The sequence below is a fragment of the Synchiropus splendidus genome, chromosome 10 (genome assembly GCF_027744825.2).
Source record: "Synchiropus splendidus isolate RoL2022-P1 chromosome 10, RoL_Sspl_1.0, whole genome shotgun sequence".
NCBI lineage: Eukaryota > Metazoa > Chordata > Actinopteri > Syngnathiformes > Callionymidae > Synchiropus > Synchiropus splendidus.
Window position 1 is genome coordinate 12,704,261 of NC_071343.1, and position 12,516 is coordinate 12,716,776.

The 12,516-nt window shown below is 43.3% G+C and overlaps 1 protein-coding gene across 5 annotated transcripts; it reads left to right on the forward strand.

The window, feature by feature from the left end:
• The first annotated feature begins 1,395 nt into the window (after window positions 1–1,395).
• On the forward strand, window positions 1,396–10,916 carry sf3b1 (splicing factor 3b, subunit 1). 5 transcript variants are annotated; one of them, XM_053876918.1, is made up of 23 exons: window positions 1,396–1,477; window positions 2,333–2,505; window positions 2,637–2,738; window positions 2,870–2,984; window positions 4,783–4,862; window positions 4,940–5,125; window positions 5,200–5,662; window positions 5,739–5,860; window positions 5,940–6,137; window positions 6,221–6,322; window positions 6,619–6,798; window positions 6,868–6,954; window positions 7,177–7,447; window positions 7,704–7,849; window positions 8,081–8,227; window positions 8,326–8,451; window positions 8,652–8,873; window positions 8,949–9,243; window positions 9,326–9,446; window positions 9,555–9,686; window positions 9,763–10,035; window positions 10,105–10,321; window positions 10,440–10,916. In XM_053876918.1, exons 1-23 carry the CDS (start codon window positions 1,450–1,452, stop codon window positions 10,596–10,598), a joined length of 3,945 nt encoding a protein of 1,314 aa, XP_053732893.1. In that variant the 5' UTR covers window positions 1,396–1,449; the 3' UTR covers window positions 10,599–10,916. The 5 variants fall into 5 exon arrangements, 4 of the variants coding, with proteins under 4 accessions (XP_053732893.1, XP_053732896.1, XP_053732895.1 ...); XM_053876920.1 differs by lacking the exons at window positions 1,396–1,477; window positions 2,333–2,505; window positions 2,637–2,738; window positions 2,870–2,984 and adding exons at window positions 3,923–3,939; window positions 4,415–4,465; XM_053876919.1 differs by lacking the exons at window positions 1,396–1,477; window positions 2,333–2,505; window positions 2,637–2,738; window positions 2,870–2,984 and adding an exon at window positions 3,930–4,465.
• Window positions 10,917–12,516: the final 1,600 nt, after the last annotated feature.

The window sequence follows — 12,516 nt, forward strand, 5'->3', positions numbered from 1 at the left end:
GGGCGTAAACGCAGACATGTCACGAGATGTTTGGCTCAGATTTCGCGGTGGCTACCTTCCACCTTAACTACGAGGTAATGCACCAAGTCTTCCCTGAATATGTTGACCGGAGAACCTTGACACAGAACCCAACAATGCAATTATTATCATGCCATTTATATGTATCGTTATCAATTACAAATGCGGAATAAAAGCTAATAGGAAAACTTACTATCTCCGGAATCATGTCCTCCTTCAAGATATTACACAAAAAATAAATAAAAATACACAGACAGACAGACACATAGACAGACAGACAGACAGACAGACAGACAGACAGACAGACAGACAGACAGACAGACAGATAGATAGATAGATAGATAGATAGATAGACACACAGGCAGACGGACAGACAGACAGACACATAGATAGACAGACAGATAGATAGATAGATAGGTAGACAGACAGGCAGACAGACAGACACATAGACAGATAGACAGATAGATAGCTAGATAGATAGATAGATAGGTAGACAGATAGAGAGATAGACAGACAGATAGATAGACAGACAGACAGACAGACAGACAGACAGACAGACAGACAGACAGACAGATAGATAGATAGATAGATAGATAGATAGATAGATAGATAGATAGATAGATAGATAGACAGACAGGCAGACGGACAGACAGACAGACACATAGATAGACAGATAGATAGATAGATAGGTAGACAGACAGGCAGACAGACAGACACATAGACAGATAGACAGATAGATAGCTAGATAGATAGATAGATAGGTAGACAGATAGAGAGATAGACAGACAGATAGATAGATAGACAGACAGACAGACAGATAGGTAGACAGACAGACAGATAGATAGACAGACAGACAGACATTCTGTAAACTTCACTTCATGGTGTAAACATTCATGTTGTAGACTTGAATGTTGGTGAAGAATGTTGAATGTTGACATTGGTGAAGGATCATGTGCTGTTTGGTGGATGGTGTCCATCCAAAGATGGAAACAAAATAAAGATAGCAGAGATCAGAATCAGCTTTATTGCCAAGGTCAGTGAGGATCCCACCAACCAACCAGTGCAATAATGAACAAAACATAATAATAAGAAATAATAAACAAAATAAATAAATAAACAATAAATGAATAAAAACAACAATAAACAACAACAGAAGTAAATAAACCACAGACAAGGGTTGTTCACGAATTCATCAGTGTGACATACTGGATATTGAACAAAAACAAACTGTAGAATATGAGAGAATTAAGTAAAAAAAAAAAGTAAACGTTCACAAATATGCAGCTTAACAGAAAAAACAGCCCAGAATTCTACGTCAGGCTGACTCTATGAACATTTTAAATAAAGTTGTTTTTTTGTTTTTTTTAATCATTCCAGCCGGATATTTGGAGTGACGCACTTCTGGTTTCAGTCCCGAGCAGCAGCAGCAAAATGGCGAACATGGCCAAAACACACGAAGGTAACGAAATACTAATATACAATATTTTCGCATTTCTTCTGATAAATCTCGCACCAGGCGGTGTAATAGTTTACATTGCTGAATATGTGGTGTTCAGATGGTGTTTTGCTGATGACTGTTTTATACATTTCAACGTGAATGCAGTGAGGCCTTGATGCGACACGACTACGCACGATTTAGATAATGGCGCTGGTGGCTAACGGATTAGCTACGATTGAGCAGCGTATACCACGCTTCGAAGAGGTCTTCGAATCAAATACAGTTTTGCCCGACTGTTTCACGAGTGCCTTTGCAACGAGTAACCTCTCCACTATTCGATCTGACTGCATGGCACCATTTTCGATTACAAAGGGTTCGCGCGGCATGTTTCGCGGTACAACCGTTGAAGACTTTGCATCATCTCAATACCTCGAAATGTGTTTCAGTATCTTGAGTATCCCCTTGACGTTTCGTTAAATTTGGCATCGCTCAATTATTGTTTCCCATAGCGCTTATAATTTCAGGCAATACAACTTATTACACAAACCGAACACTACTCGTTTGCGTTGTCTCTTCTTTGTTCGCAGTTTCCAAAACATTAGAATACGAATAGACCGCTTTCAATGTAGAACTTTAGTTATAAAAATGTGACTCAAAACTTGCTTGTCTGAAAAAGTTCGTCTTTGTGTTGTAAATCAGTAAACTTGGCACTGGAAAAATGGTATAAACGTTTAATATACGCTTGTATGACTCTGACACACAATATTGTTGAGGCACAATGGCAGATTTTTCCTTTTTTGTATCTGTATGTTTCCTCAGGCATTAAACGAGTGACTTTTCTTTCATTTTAACGTGCTGTTGTGTCTTCCCTACAAGATATTGAGGCCCAGATCCTGGAGATCCAGGGGAAGAAGGCCAACCTCATTGAGGAAGGAGATCAGGGTGTTGGACTGGACTCCACCGGCATTTATGACCAGGAAATCTATGGAGGCAGTGATAATCGTTTTGTTGGTTATGTGACGTCGATCGCTGCGAATGAACAAGAAGATGTAAGTACATGAATTTGTGATGCGATTAACAGTTTGAGAGAATGTAGTGTTTCCTGTTCATCTGTTGCAGTTGAGCTTTGGAGTTTTGGTTGATAGGAAGTTCTGATGTGACTTGTTTTTCGGTGTTTCAGGATGATGAAGAGGATGCAGCATCAAGTTTATTGGGTCAAAAGAAGCCTGGATATCATGCGCCGGTGGCCATAATTAACTCTATTCCACAGTCGGATGACACCGTAAGTGTTGCTTTTTAATTCTGGTGGTGTTCCTCGACAAGGACAAAAATTTAGGCAGATATGTTTTGCTCCATTATCCATCTTGATCATGGCGTATATTCCATTTAACACATTCTTTCAATTTCTTGCAGTACGACCCATTCGCGGAGCATCGTCCACAAAAGATTGCAGATCGTGAAGATGAATACAAACACAGACGGATGCAGATGATCATCTCACCTGAGCGTCTAGACCCCTTTGCAGATGGTAAATTTAGCAATTTTTTTTAAACTTTTGATTTTTTTTTATCCCATTTTTGCCTTCCCTTATTGTTTATTTTGAGACGTGATTATCAGTGTTTTGTTCAACCCTTCGACCACAATGCAGTAGCTTGCTTCCCAGACATGATACCTTTCCTGTGGTCAATCCTTGGTGGTTCAAGGTTGTATTGTTGTTTTCTTCGAAGAACTGTGCTTGTTTCACCTCAGCTGTCCGGTAGCTTTGTAAGGTTTTTAAAAAAAAGTTACCTCTTAAAATGATTTTCTAGTGCTTTGAAGCAAGGACCAACAATAGGATTACCATATTTTATTGGGAGAGGTTGTTGGGTGTTATTTGCAAAATGTATATCACCTAACAAACGTGGGTTGCCAAGGGGTTGTGTTTTTGTGTCGAAGGGTTAACAACCCCATGAGATGGTCAACAATTTGAATTTGATATCATGTGGATGTCCCCAGAAGCATTGTTAATGTGTAGACAGGTCTACAGTGCATGAAAGAGCAGGAACGGAAACTTGGTCTCCCAGCATTGACATGAAACAAAGTTATTCTTTCTCCAAATTTAGTGCTGTGCTCGTCTGTTTGGGCTACACGTGAATGATGGTTACAGTGCGGTTCATATTTATCAAGTGGCCTTTTTTCCCATCTAGTTTTACTGCTAGTTCAAATGGAACTTTCTTTTCGACATCAAGTCCTAAATACACAACGTTCCATGGAACAAAGGCTTGTGAAAAAGCCTGCATGTAGAGAGAGATCGTTGTACAAAGTTTTTGTGTAAATATATTTTTATTTTACACTCTCTCTGTAAAATAGAAATATGTTATCAAGAAATTTGTGTACCAAAATACAACAGGCCCTTACTAACTGTCCTTAATTTCTCTCCTACAGCAGTACTGCTTTGCCAGTCCTGTACTGCACTCTGTTAAGGGTGCAGCAACTCATCCTGTGTAGGTTATGGGGAACACAGAAGTGAGCAGTTGGTCAGGATTCAGTTACTTGATGGTAGAAAGGGGATGGGATCCTCTGCAGCTGAAAGTGGCAAAAGCCAAAAGTATGCATTTCACTATGTCCGAATCCATTAAGCATTTTAGGTGCCTGGGTTTTGTGATCTTGGAGTTGGAAGTGGAGTTTTTTTTTTTTTATTGAGGGAGTAGAAGGGTTAGTCCGCTGTATAGGTCTTAAATGACCTGACCGTAATGGTCACTTTTGGATGGCCATAATGATCCAGTTTTGCTTCTAATTTAACCTCAAATTTAGAAGTGTATGGGTTTTGGTTAGGTTTTTTTTTTTCCTCTTTAGTTTTCCTTTTCCCAAATTTTGGGGAGGGTTCCATAAGAAATGCAACACAGGTGGTATATTGTTGTGTGTGTGAGTTCAAACCCTTTTCCAAAGTGTTACTAATGGTAAAGAGAAATTTTCTAGGCTTCTTTTCTGCCGGTTGAAGACTGCAGAAGGACCCTTGGCACTGAAAGTGTACGTATTCTGAAGAGCGCAGACCAGGACCCCTGCATCAGCGATGGCAATAACTTGTGTATCCACTTAAAGAAAACACAACAACCTCAGCGCTTCCATGTATCTGCTTGTTTTTCTTTAAGATGCTATGTCTATGTAAGAGGCAAATGACTTTCAATGTAATTTATCATCATATTGTTTAAGTCAGTTGTATAGACTTGTATGTAAAAAAAAAAAAAAAAAAATCTCAGTGTTAGCACTGTGTTTGTGTAAAGAGTTGGTCCCCAGAGTGTGCACTCATGAGTTTCTTTTGTTTTTGTTGGTGCTCTTTCGCACAGGGGGCAAAACACCGGATCCAAAGTTGCAGGTCAGGTCTTACGTCGACGTCATGAGGGAGCAGAACTTGTCCAAAGAGGAGGTACGGGCTGCTAAAGTTTGTTATAAGTTATTCTTTTATATAGGTTATTCATAACCTGTTCTTTTGGGTTGTTTTAGAGAGAGATTCGGCTGCAGATGGTTGAGAAGGCCAAAGCAGGGGAGCTGAAAGCTGTCAACGGGTCTGCTGCCAGCCAAGCCGCTGCAAAACGCAAACGACGCTGGGACCAGACAGCCGACCAAACTCCTTCAAATGCCACACCTAAAAAATTGTCCAGCTGGGACCAGGCCGACTCCAATGCTGAGGTGAAACATCCAGTCTTTGTCCTGACGAAAGAGAGAAATTGAACTAAGAGTTTTGCGTTTTGCTTGTCTTGCAGACTCCAGGTCACACTCCTGCGCACACGCCTTCAAACAGTAGATGGGAGGAAACCCCTGGCAGACCCAAAGGCAGTGAAACCCCTGGGGCTACGCCTAGCACCAGAATGTGGGACCCTACTCCCAGCCACACACCAGCTGGTGCTGCCACACCTGGGAGGGACACGCCAGGTCATGCAACCCCAGGTCATGGTGGTGCTCCAGGAAGTGTCCGCAAGAACCGTTGGGATGAGACGCCAAAGACAGAGAGGGAGACACCTGGTCATGGCAGTGGCTGGGCTGAGACGCCTCGTACTGACAGAGGAGATGAGTCAGTGGGTGAGACGCCAACCCCAGGAGCCAGTAAAAGAAAGTCTCGATGGGATGAGACCCCTGCGAGTCAGATGGGCTCCTCAACACCGCTACTCACTCCTGGCAAAACTCCCATCGGAACCCCAGCAATGAATCTGTCGACTCCAGCAACTGGTAAAGGCATTTGAAATTACATTCTTCTTCAGTAAATGCAAGCAATGTAACTTTATATCACTTTAATCTTTTTCAGGTCATCTGGTCAACATGACTCCAGAGCAGTTGCAAGCATGGAGGTGGGAAAGGGAAATCGATGAGAGGAATCGCCCTCTCACAGATGAGGAGCTGGATGCCATGTTTCCAGAAGGATACAAGGTTGGTGTCTGATTTCCACACAAATTTGACTGTTCTCATTTGACTTGACTGTGCTCACAATTTTTTCATATGTTCGTAGGTACTTCCTCCTCCAGCAGGCTACATGCCAATTCGCACACCAGCCCGCAAACTGTCAGCAACCCCGACTCCCATCGGAGGCATGACAGGTTTCCACATGCAAGTGGAGGACCGCACCACAAAACAAATGAATGACCAGCCTTCAGGAAACCTGCCCTTCTTAAAACCTGATGACATCCAGTATTTTGACAAGCTTCTGGTGAGAACATGATGTGCAGTAAATCAAACACATTTTGCTTGCTGTGGTAGACCTCTGAATTAATGTTTTTTGGGTCATTTCAGGTGGAAGTTGATGAATCTACTCTGAGTCCTGAGGAACAGAAGGAGCGAAAGATCATGAAGCTGCTCCTCAAAATTAAAAATGGAACACCACCCATGAGGAAGGTTAGTCATTTTTTAAAAGACAAGTTGTATTCTATCTTTTTTTTAAATTATCAACCTGCAGTTTGATTTTGAGTGCAAGATTCACACCCAGCACTAAGCCCCTCCCATGGCTACAGTGTGAATACTTACTTGCTAAAGAATTTCCCTCTTAAGGATCTGCACCTCTCAGTGTTGGTCAAAGTGTTGACCATCTTTCTTCACTGGGAGGAGCTGACAAATGTTTAGATGTGGAATTTTCCCTGGTTAAAATTTGATTCCTTTGTGACCAAATCTGTTTTTTTTTTCCTTTTTCTCAGGCTGCTTTGAGACAGATCACTGATAAAGCCCGTGAGTTTGGAGCTGGACCCCTCTTCAACCAAATCTTGCCGCTGCTCATGTCTCCCACCTTGGAGGACCAAGAGCGCCACTTGCTGGTCAAAGTCATTGACCGCATTCTCTACAAGCTGGATGATCTGGTCAGACCTTACGTGCACAAGGTAAGAGGAGGGAAACTGTCTGACGATTACTTTGTTTTTGTTTACCTAACACATCTTGTATTCACTCAGATCCTGGTGGTGATTGAGCCACTGCTGATTGATGAAGATTACTACGCCAGAGTGGAAGGCAGAGAGATCATATCCAACTTGGCAAAGGTTAGACTCTTGATGTTTCCTGCAAACTATTCTCGCCTGTTCGACCAGTCTGTGGTCAGATCAGGGCTAGAAGTTTGCTAGATGAATACCAACATGAGAGCTAGCAGGCATGAGAACTTGCTCCCATGCCTGTTCTCACCCTGCACCCGTTGGTTACACATTGTACAAGGTCATCTAAAGCATTGCCTAACATTCCTCTCTTGTCTTTCTCCACTTCAATAGGCTGCAGGTTTGGCGACTATGATCTCCACAATGCGACCTGATATTGACAACATGGATGAGTACGTCAGAAACACCACAGCTAGGGCCTTCGCTGTGGTGGCTTCTGCCCTCGGCATTCCCTCTCTGCTGCCCTTCCTCAAAGCCGTGTGCAAAAGCAAGAAGTCCTGGCAGGCCCGGCACACAGGAATCAAAATTGTGCAGCAGATCGCCATCCTCATGGGCTGTGCCATTTTACCCCATCTCCGCAGCTTGGTTGAGATCATTGAACACGGTCAGTCTTGGTGTATTCCCCTGTGAATTAGATTGCATATCCTTTGTTAGTCCCACGAGGAGAGAATTGTCATGTTGACATGTCACAGCACCAACAGAAAAGGCATTTAAGTCCACAAAGCAATAGTATACTTGATCAAATGATCAAACAACATACACTGAGTGTTGCATATCCCTAGTTATTATTTAGAGAAAATGTTAATTATGAGTATAAACAAGTGCTTAAGTACGCTATTGATGTTTTTATTTTTCACCAGGTCTGGTTGATGAACAACAGAAAGTGAGGACCATCAGTGCTCTGGCTATCGCTGCTCTTGCTGAAGCTGCCACTCCTTATGGTATCGAATCCTTTGACTCCGTCCTCAAGCCCCTCTGGAAGGGTATCAGGCAACACAGAGGAAAGGTAGGAGTTCTATCTTGGTTCAGTGTTTTTTGCAAGATCAACACCCAGCACTGTGTCTGATTGTGACAACAGTGTGAATTCTTGCTTGCGAAAGTGTCTCTCCAGTGGAGGTGATCCTGTCAGCGGTGGTTGAGAAAACAGGCCAACAATACTCCTGGCAGCATCAAACATCACTCTGAGGTCTTTATATCATTGTAGCTGATGTATCTTTTCTTTTTTTTTTCCCCTCAGGGTTTGGCTGCCTTCCTTAAAGCTATCGGCTACCTGATCCCTCTGATGGATGCCGAGTATGCCAACTACTACACCAGGGAGGTGATGTTGATCCTTATCAGAGAGTTCCAGTCCCCTGATGAAGAAATGAAGAAGATTGTGCTCAAGGTAAGATGTCATTCTACCCCTACTAGTTGCAGTAGGAGTTCACAGCTCACATCTTAACTTGGGTGTCCCAAATTCATATATACCCCTTCTCCTTCTAGGTGGTGAAGCAGTGCTGCGGTACTGATGGTGTGGAAGCAAACTACATTAAGACGGAGATCCTGCCTCCCTTCTTTAAGCACTTTTGGCAGCACAGGATGGCGCTGGACAGACGTAACTACAGACAGGTGAGTTCATGTCCCAACTCATAACTAGATAGAGGGCATGGAAAGTTGCACACTCGGGAACAATCTGAACAATTCCAGCAATGGTGTAGCACTATTAAACGCAATCTGAAATAACAAAGGCTGTTACTGCAGTGGAAATGGAACATCAAGTTTGAAGAGCTCCTTTATTTCAATACCCATTTGTGATCTTTTTTTAACAGCTGGTGGACACCACAGTGGAGCTGGCCAACAAGGTTGGAGCCGCAGAAATTATTTCCCGCATCGTAGATGACCTGAAAGATGAAGCTGAGCAGTACAGGAAGATGGTGATGGAAACGATTGAGAAAATCATGGGCAACTTGGGCGCAGCAGACATTGACCACAAACTTGAGGAGCAGTTGATCGACGGCATCCTTTATGCCTTCCAGGAGCAGACGACAGAGGTGAGGACCGTCCGCACATGAAGAGTCAGCAGCAATCGCCTGATCTTATAACAACCTGGGTTGTTTTGTTCCCAGGACTCTGTGATGCTGAATGGTTTCGGTACGGTCGTAAACGCCCTCGGGAAGCGTGTGAAGCCATACCTGCCGCAGATCTGCGGTACTGTGCTGTGGCGTATGAACAACAAGTCTGCTAAGGTTCGTCAGCAGGCTGCAGATCTGATCTCCCGCACTGCTGTGGTGATGAAGACCTGCCAGGAGGAAAAACTGATGGGTCACTTGGGTGTAGTGCTGTACGAGTACCTGGGAGAGGAGTACCCAGAAGTGCTGGGTAGCATTTTGGGAGCGCTGAAGGCCATCGTTAATGTCATCGGTAGGTGACCCTTATTTTTGTTGGTCATGTCTTATTGGAATGTTTTTCTGCAGCTGATGCAAATCTGAACGTCTTTCTGCAGGTATGCTTAAGATGACGCCTCCGATCAAAGACCTGCTTCCTCGATTGACCCCCATCCTGAAGAACAGACATGAGAAAGTGCAGGAAAATTGTATCGACCTGGTTGGCAGAATTGCTGACAGGTGAGTGATCACAGGTCCCAAGCCTCTTCATTCTGCTACCACAGCTAAAATATGATTGCAGTTACAACTTCTGACAGCAGTTTGACAACCTTTTTGTGTGTTGTTCAGAGGTGCAGAATATGTGTCAGCCAGGGAGTGGATGAGAATTTGTTTTGAGCTGCTGGAGTTGCTCAAAGCTCACAAAAAGGCCATCCGTCGAGCCACTGTCAACACATTCGGTTACATCGCCAAGGCTATTGGGTGAGTGGATGGTTCCATATCTAAACAGAAACTTCTCCGTTCTTGTTTTCTGATGTGTATTTTACTCCACCAACAGACCTCATGATGTCTTGGCCACTCTGCTGAATAACCTGAAGGTCCAAGAGCGTCAGAACAGAGTCTGCACAACTGTCGCTATCGCCATCGTGGCTGAGACCTGTTCACCGTTCACAGTCCTCCCCGCCCTCATGAATGAGTACAGAGTCCCAGAGCTCAATGTGCAGAATGGCGTGCTCAAGTCCTTGTCCTTCCTGTTTGAATATATTGGAGAGATGGGCAAAGACTACATCTACGCAGTCACACCTCTGCTGGAGGACGCGCTCATGGACAGGTGAGGCAACATGAATTCTGGTGCACATTCACCGTCCAGTTTGTTAACGCTGCTCTTGTCCTTGTGCAGAGACCTGGTCCACAGACAGACAGCGAGTGCAGTGGTCCAGCATATGTCACTGGGCGTCTATGGCTTTGGATGCGAAGACTCGCTCAACCATCTCCTGAACTACGTATGGCCCAACGTGTTTGAGACGTCCCCACACGTCATCCAGGCTGTCATGGGGGCTCTGGAGGGTCTGAGGGTCGCCATCGGGCCCTGTCGAATGCTTCAGTACTGCCTACAGGTAAAACCGAACAGTCCAGCTGCTTCATTTTTTTAAAGATAAACCAGTGCTGCTCCTGAAGAAGTGGACCAACTCAGTATCATGGTAATCCAAGTGTTCCATTTATATCCTTTTCCAGGGATTGTTCCATCCAGCCAGAAAAGTCAGAGACGTCTACTGGAAGATCTATAACTCCATCTACATCGGCTCCCAGGACGCCCTCATCGCGCACTACCCGCAGGTCTACAACGATGAGAAGAACATGTATGTCCGCTACGAGCTGGAGTACGTACTGTAAATGTGCTCTGAGGTTTTCTTCATCTAGTCCAGAACCATTTTAGCCAGCAGATTCAATTTTTGTATTGTCATTAAGAGGTGAATTCATCCTGTCCTTAATCGAGAACTCAACAAATAAGCAAAGTGACAGAAACTGTGCATTCTATATGTATTTTATTTTTCTTTTTTACGTTGTTTGGAGGCTGGAAGGAGCAAGGCCGGAAATTGTGGAGATGTTTTAAGGATTTGTAATTGTGTCCTTGTGATCTGAAACGCTTCAATCTCATTTCCCACCTTCTGATTAGACTTTTATTTAACCAAAATAAAATGTTTGTGTATACGCACGTCTTGGATTTTTTTTTTTTTTTGTAATGTCACTCATTTACTTCAGTTTCTTTTCATACGGATCTACTCATGAAAAGTGAGATTCACAAGTAAAGCTTTTTTAAAAACCTGATTTGTGTAACACTGAACAACCACCTTGTGAGCTATAAATACCATAATATTTACTAAGCCTGTGGGATTTTGGTTTTTGGTCTTCAACAAATCCAACGGGTCAATGACGCCTGATCACTGCATGCGCAGGGGGCTGAGCGGCCGCACCAGTGGCCTCATTCCAGGGACATAAACTCATCGTGCGCATCATGTGGGTGACTTGCCTCCCTGCAGGCAACACCATGACGCAGATTACTTTTCTACTCATTGATTTGCATCAGAAGATGTATGCAATTTATTGAATTTAACGATTTGGTCAGTTGGGTTTCAATCATAGAACAATAGATTTAATGGATGTAGGAGGTTTATCACTTTGGCCTACTCTGAAATCAGTAGGTCATTGTTTTTATAGACGCTATTGCCTTATTCCCACAAGGGTCATATTTTCAACTGTTGGTTTGTTTGCATGCGTCATCACTGAAATGATTGAGGACCGATTCTGATAAAATGTTCCATAATTTCCATATTTTATTCTACTACAACTGGTTATATGATCGACACCAGTTACAATGGAAATTCTGTCTTTTAAACGCGACATACAATTGAACCGCTGAAAGAAAAAAAGCCTTTTTGTGTGTCAATGGAGATCAAATGTGGCTCATCTTAGGTTTTCTGATTCAGCCACTGCAGCTGGCAGTGTGTGTCGACATTTGGGTTTAATGTCACCTGCTGTCCAATTGCACACATTGGAAAAAATCCTTATGAAAACATATGTTATATGTTGCTACAATATGTTAACATATTAATAACAATGACAAAATATTGTTTCACTGAAAAGCTTGGGTAATGTATGAACTTCCGGTATGGCCCTGAAACTTGGCTCATGTCACCTTTATTTTTATGAATGAATTCACTTAATTTCCATTCATATTATTTGAATAATTTAAAGTAAAAAGTAGATAGATAGCAAAGAAATATTTTGTCAGCCAAAAAAATTATTTTCACTTTTGCGTTGAAAGATAAAACATTAAATACATTAAATAAAGTCACCCCTCTACTCTAGTTGAGAGGTCATGTGACCAACATGAGCACTCTTTCACACATGCACGGGTGCTTAAACGCCAAAGAAAACCTCCCCCACTCTTGTATTCCACTCACTGACTTGAGCTCAGCGCAGCCGGGCCCATGTGCTGTGACCCACATTCACCCTGCAGATGAAGACTGGATGTGGGTTTGCTCATCTGTGGAGGAAGGCCTCAACTGTGTGACCAAGCCTGAGATGCCATGTCTCCGAGAGACTATGTGTGTACATATATGGAGTCAGGTGAGTCCCAAGTTGTTGGTGGTTTTATACCTCTCGGGGTACTCCGGTCTCCTCTCACTGCCAGTAATACACCCACAATTCTAACTGACGTATTGTAGTATTAAAGACTGACGTACCACCAGGAGGCCCCGGGTTGACCAGCAGGGGGAGTGGGCGAGCGGCTCCTCGTTGATGCTGAGGG

Excerpts from the sequence above, each read along its gene's own strand:
- sf3b1 (XM_053876918.1), top strand. The coding sequence starts at position 1,450 with ATGGCGAACATGGCCAAAACACACGAAG. Across the intron at positions 5,663-5,738 it reads TCTGTCGACTCCAGCAACTG|GTCATCTGGTCAACATGACT; the intron begins GTAAAGGCATTT and ends AATCTTTTTCAG. Across the intron at positions 6,138-6,220 it reads AGTATTTTGACAAGCTTCTG|GTGGAAGTTGATGAATCTAC; the intron begins GTGAGAACATGA and ends GGGTCATTTCAG.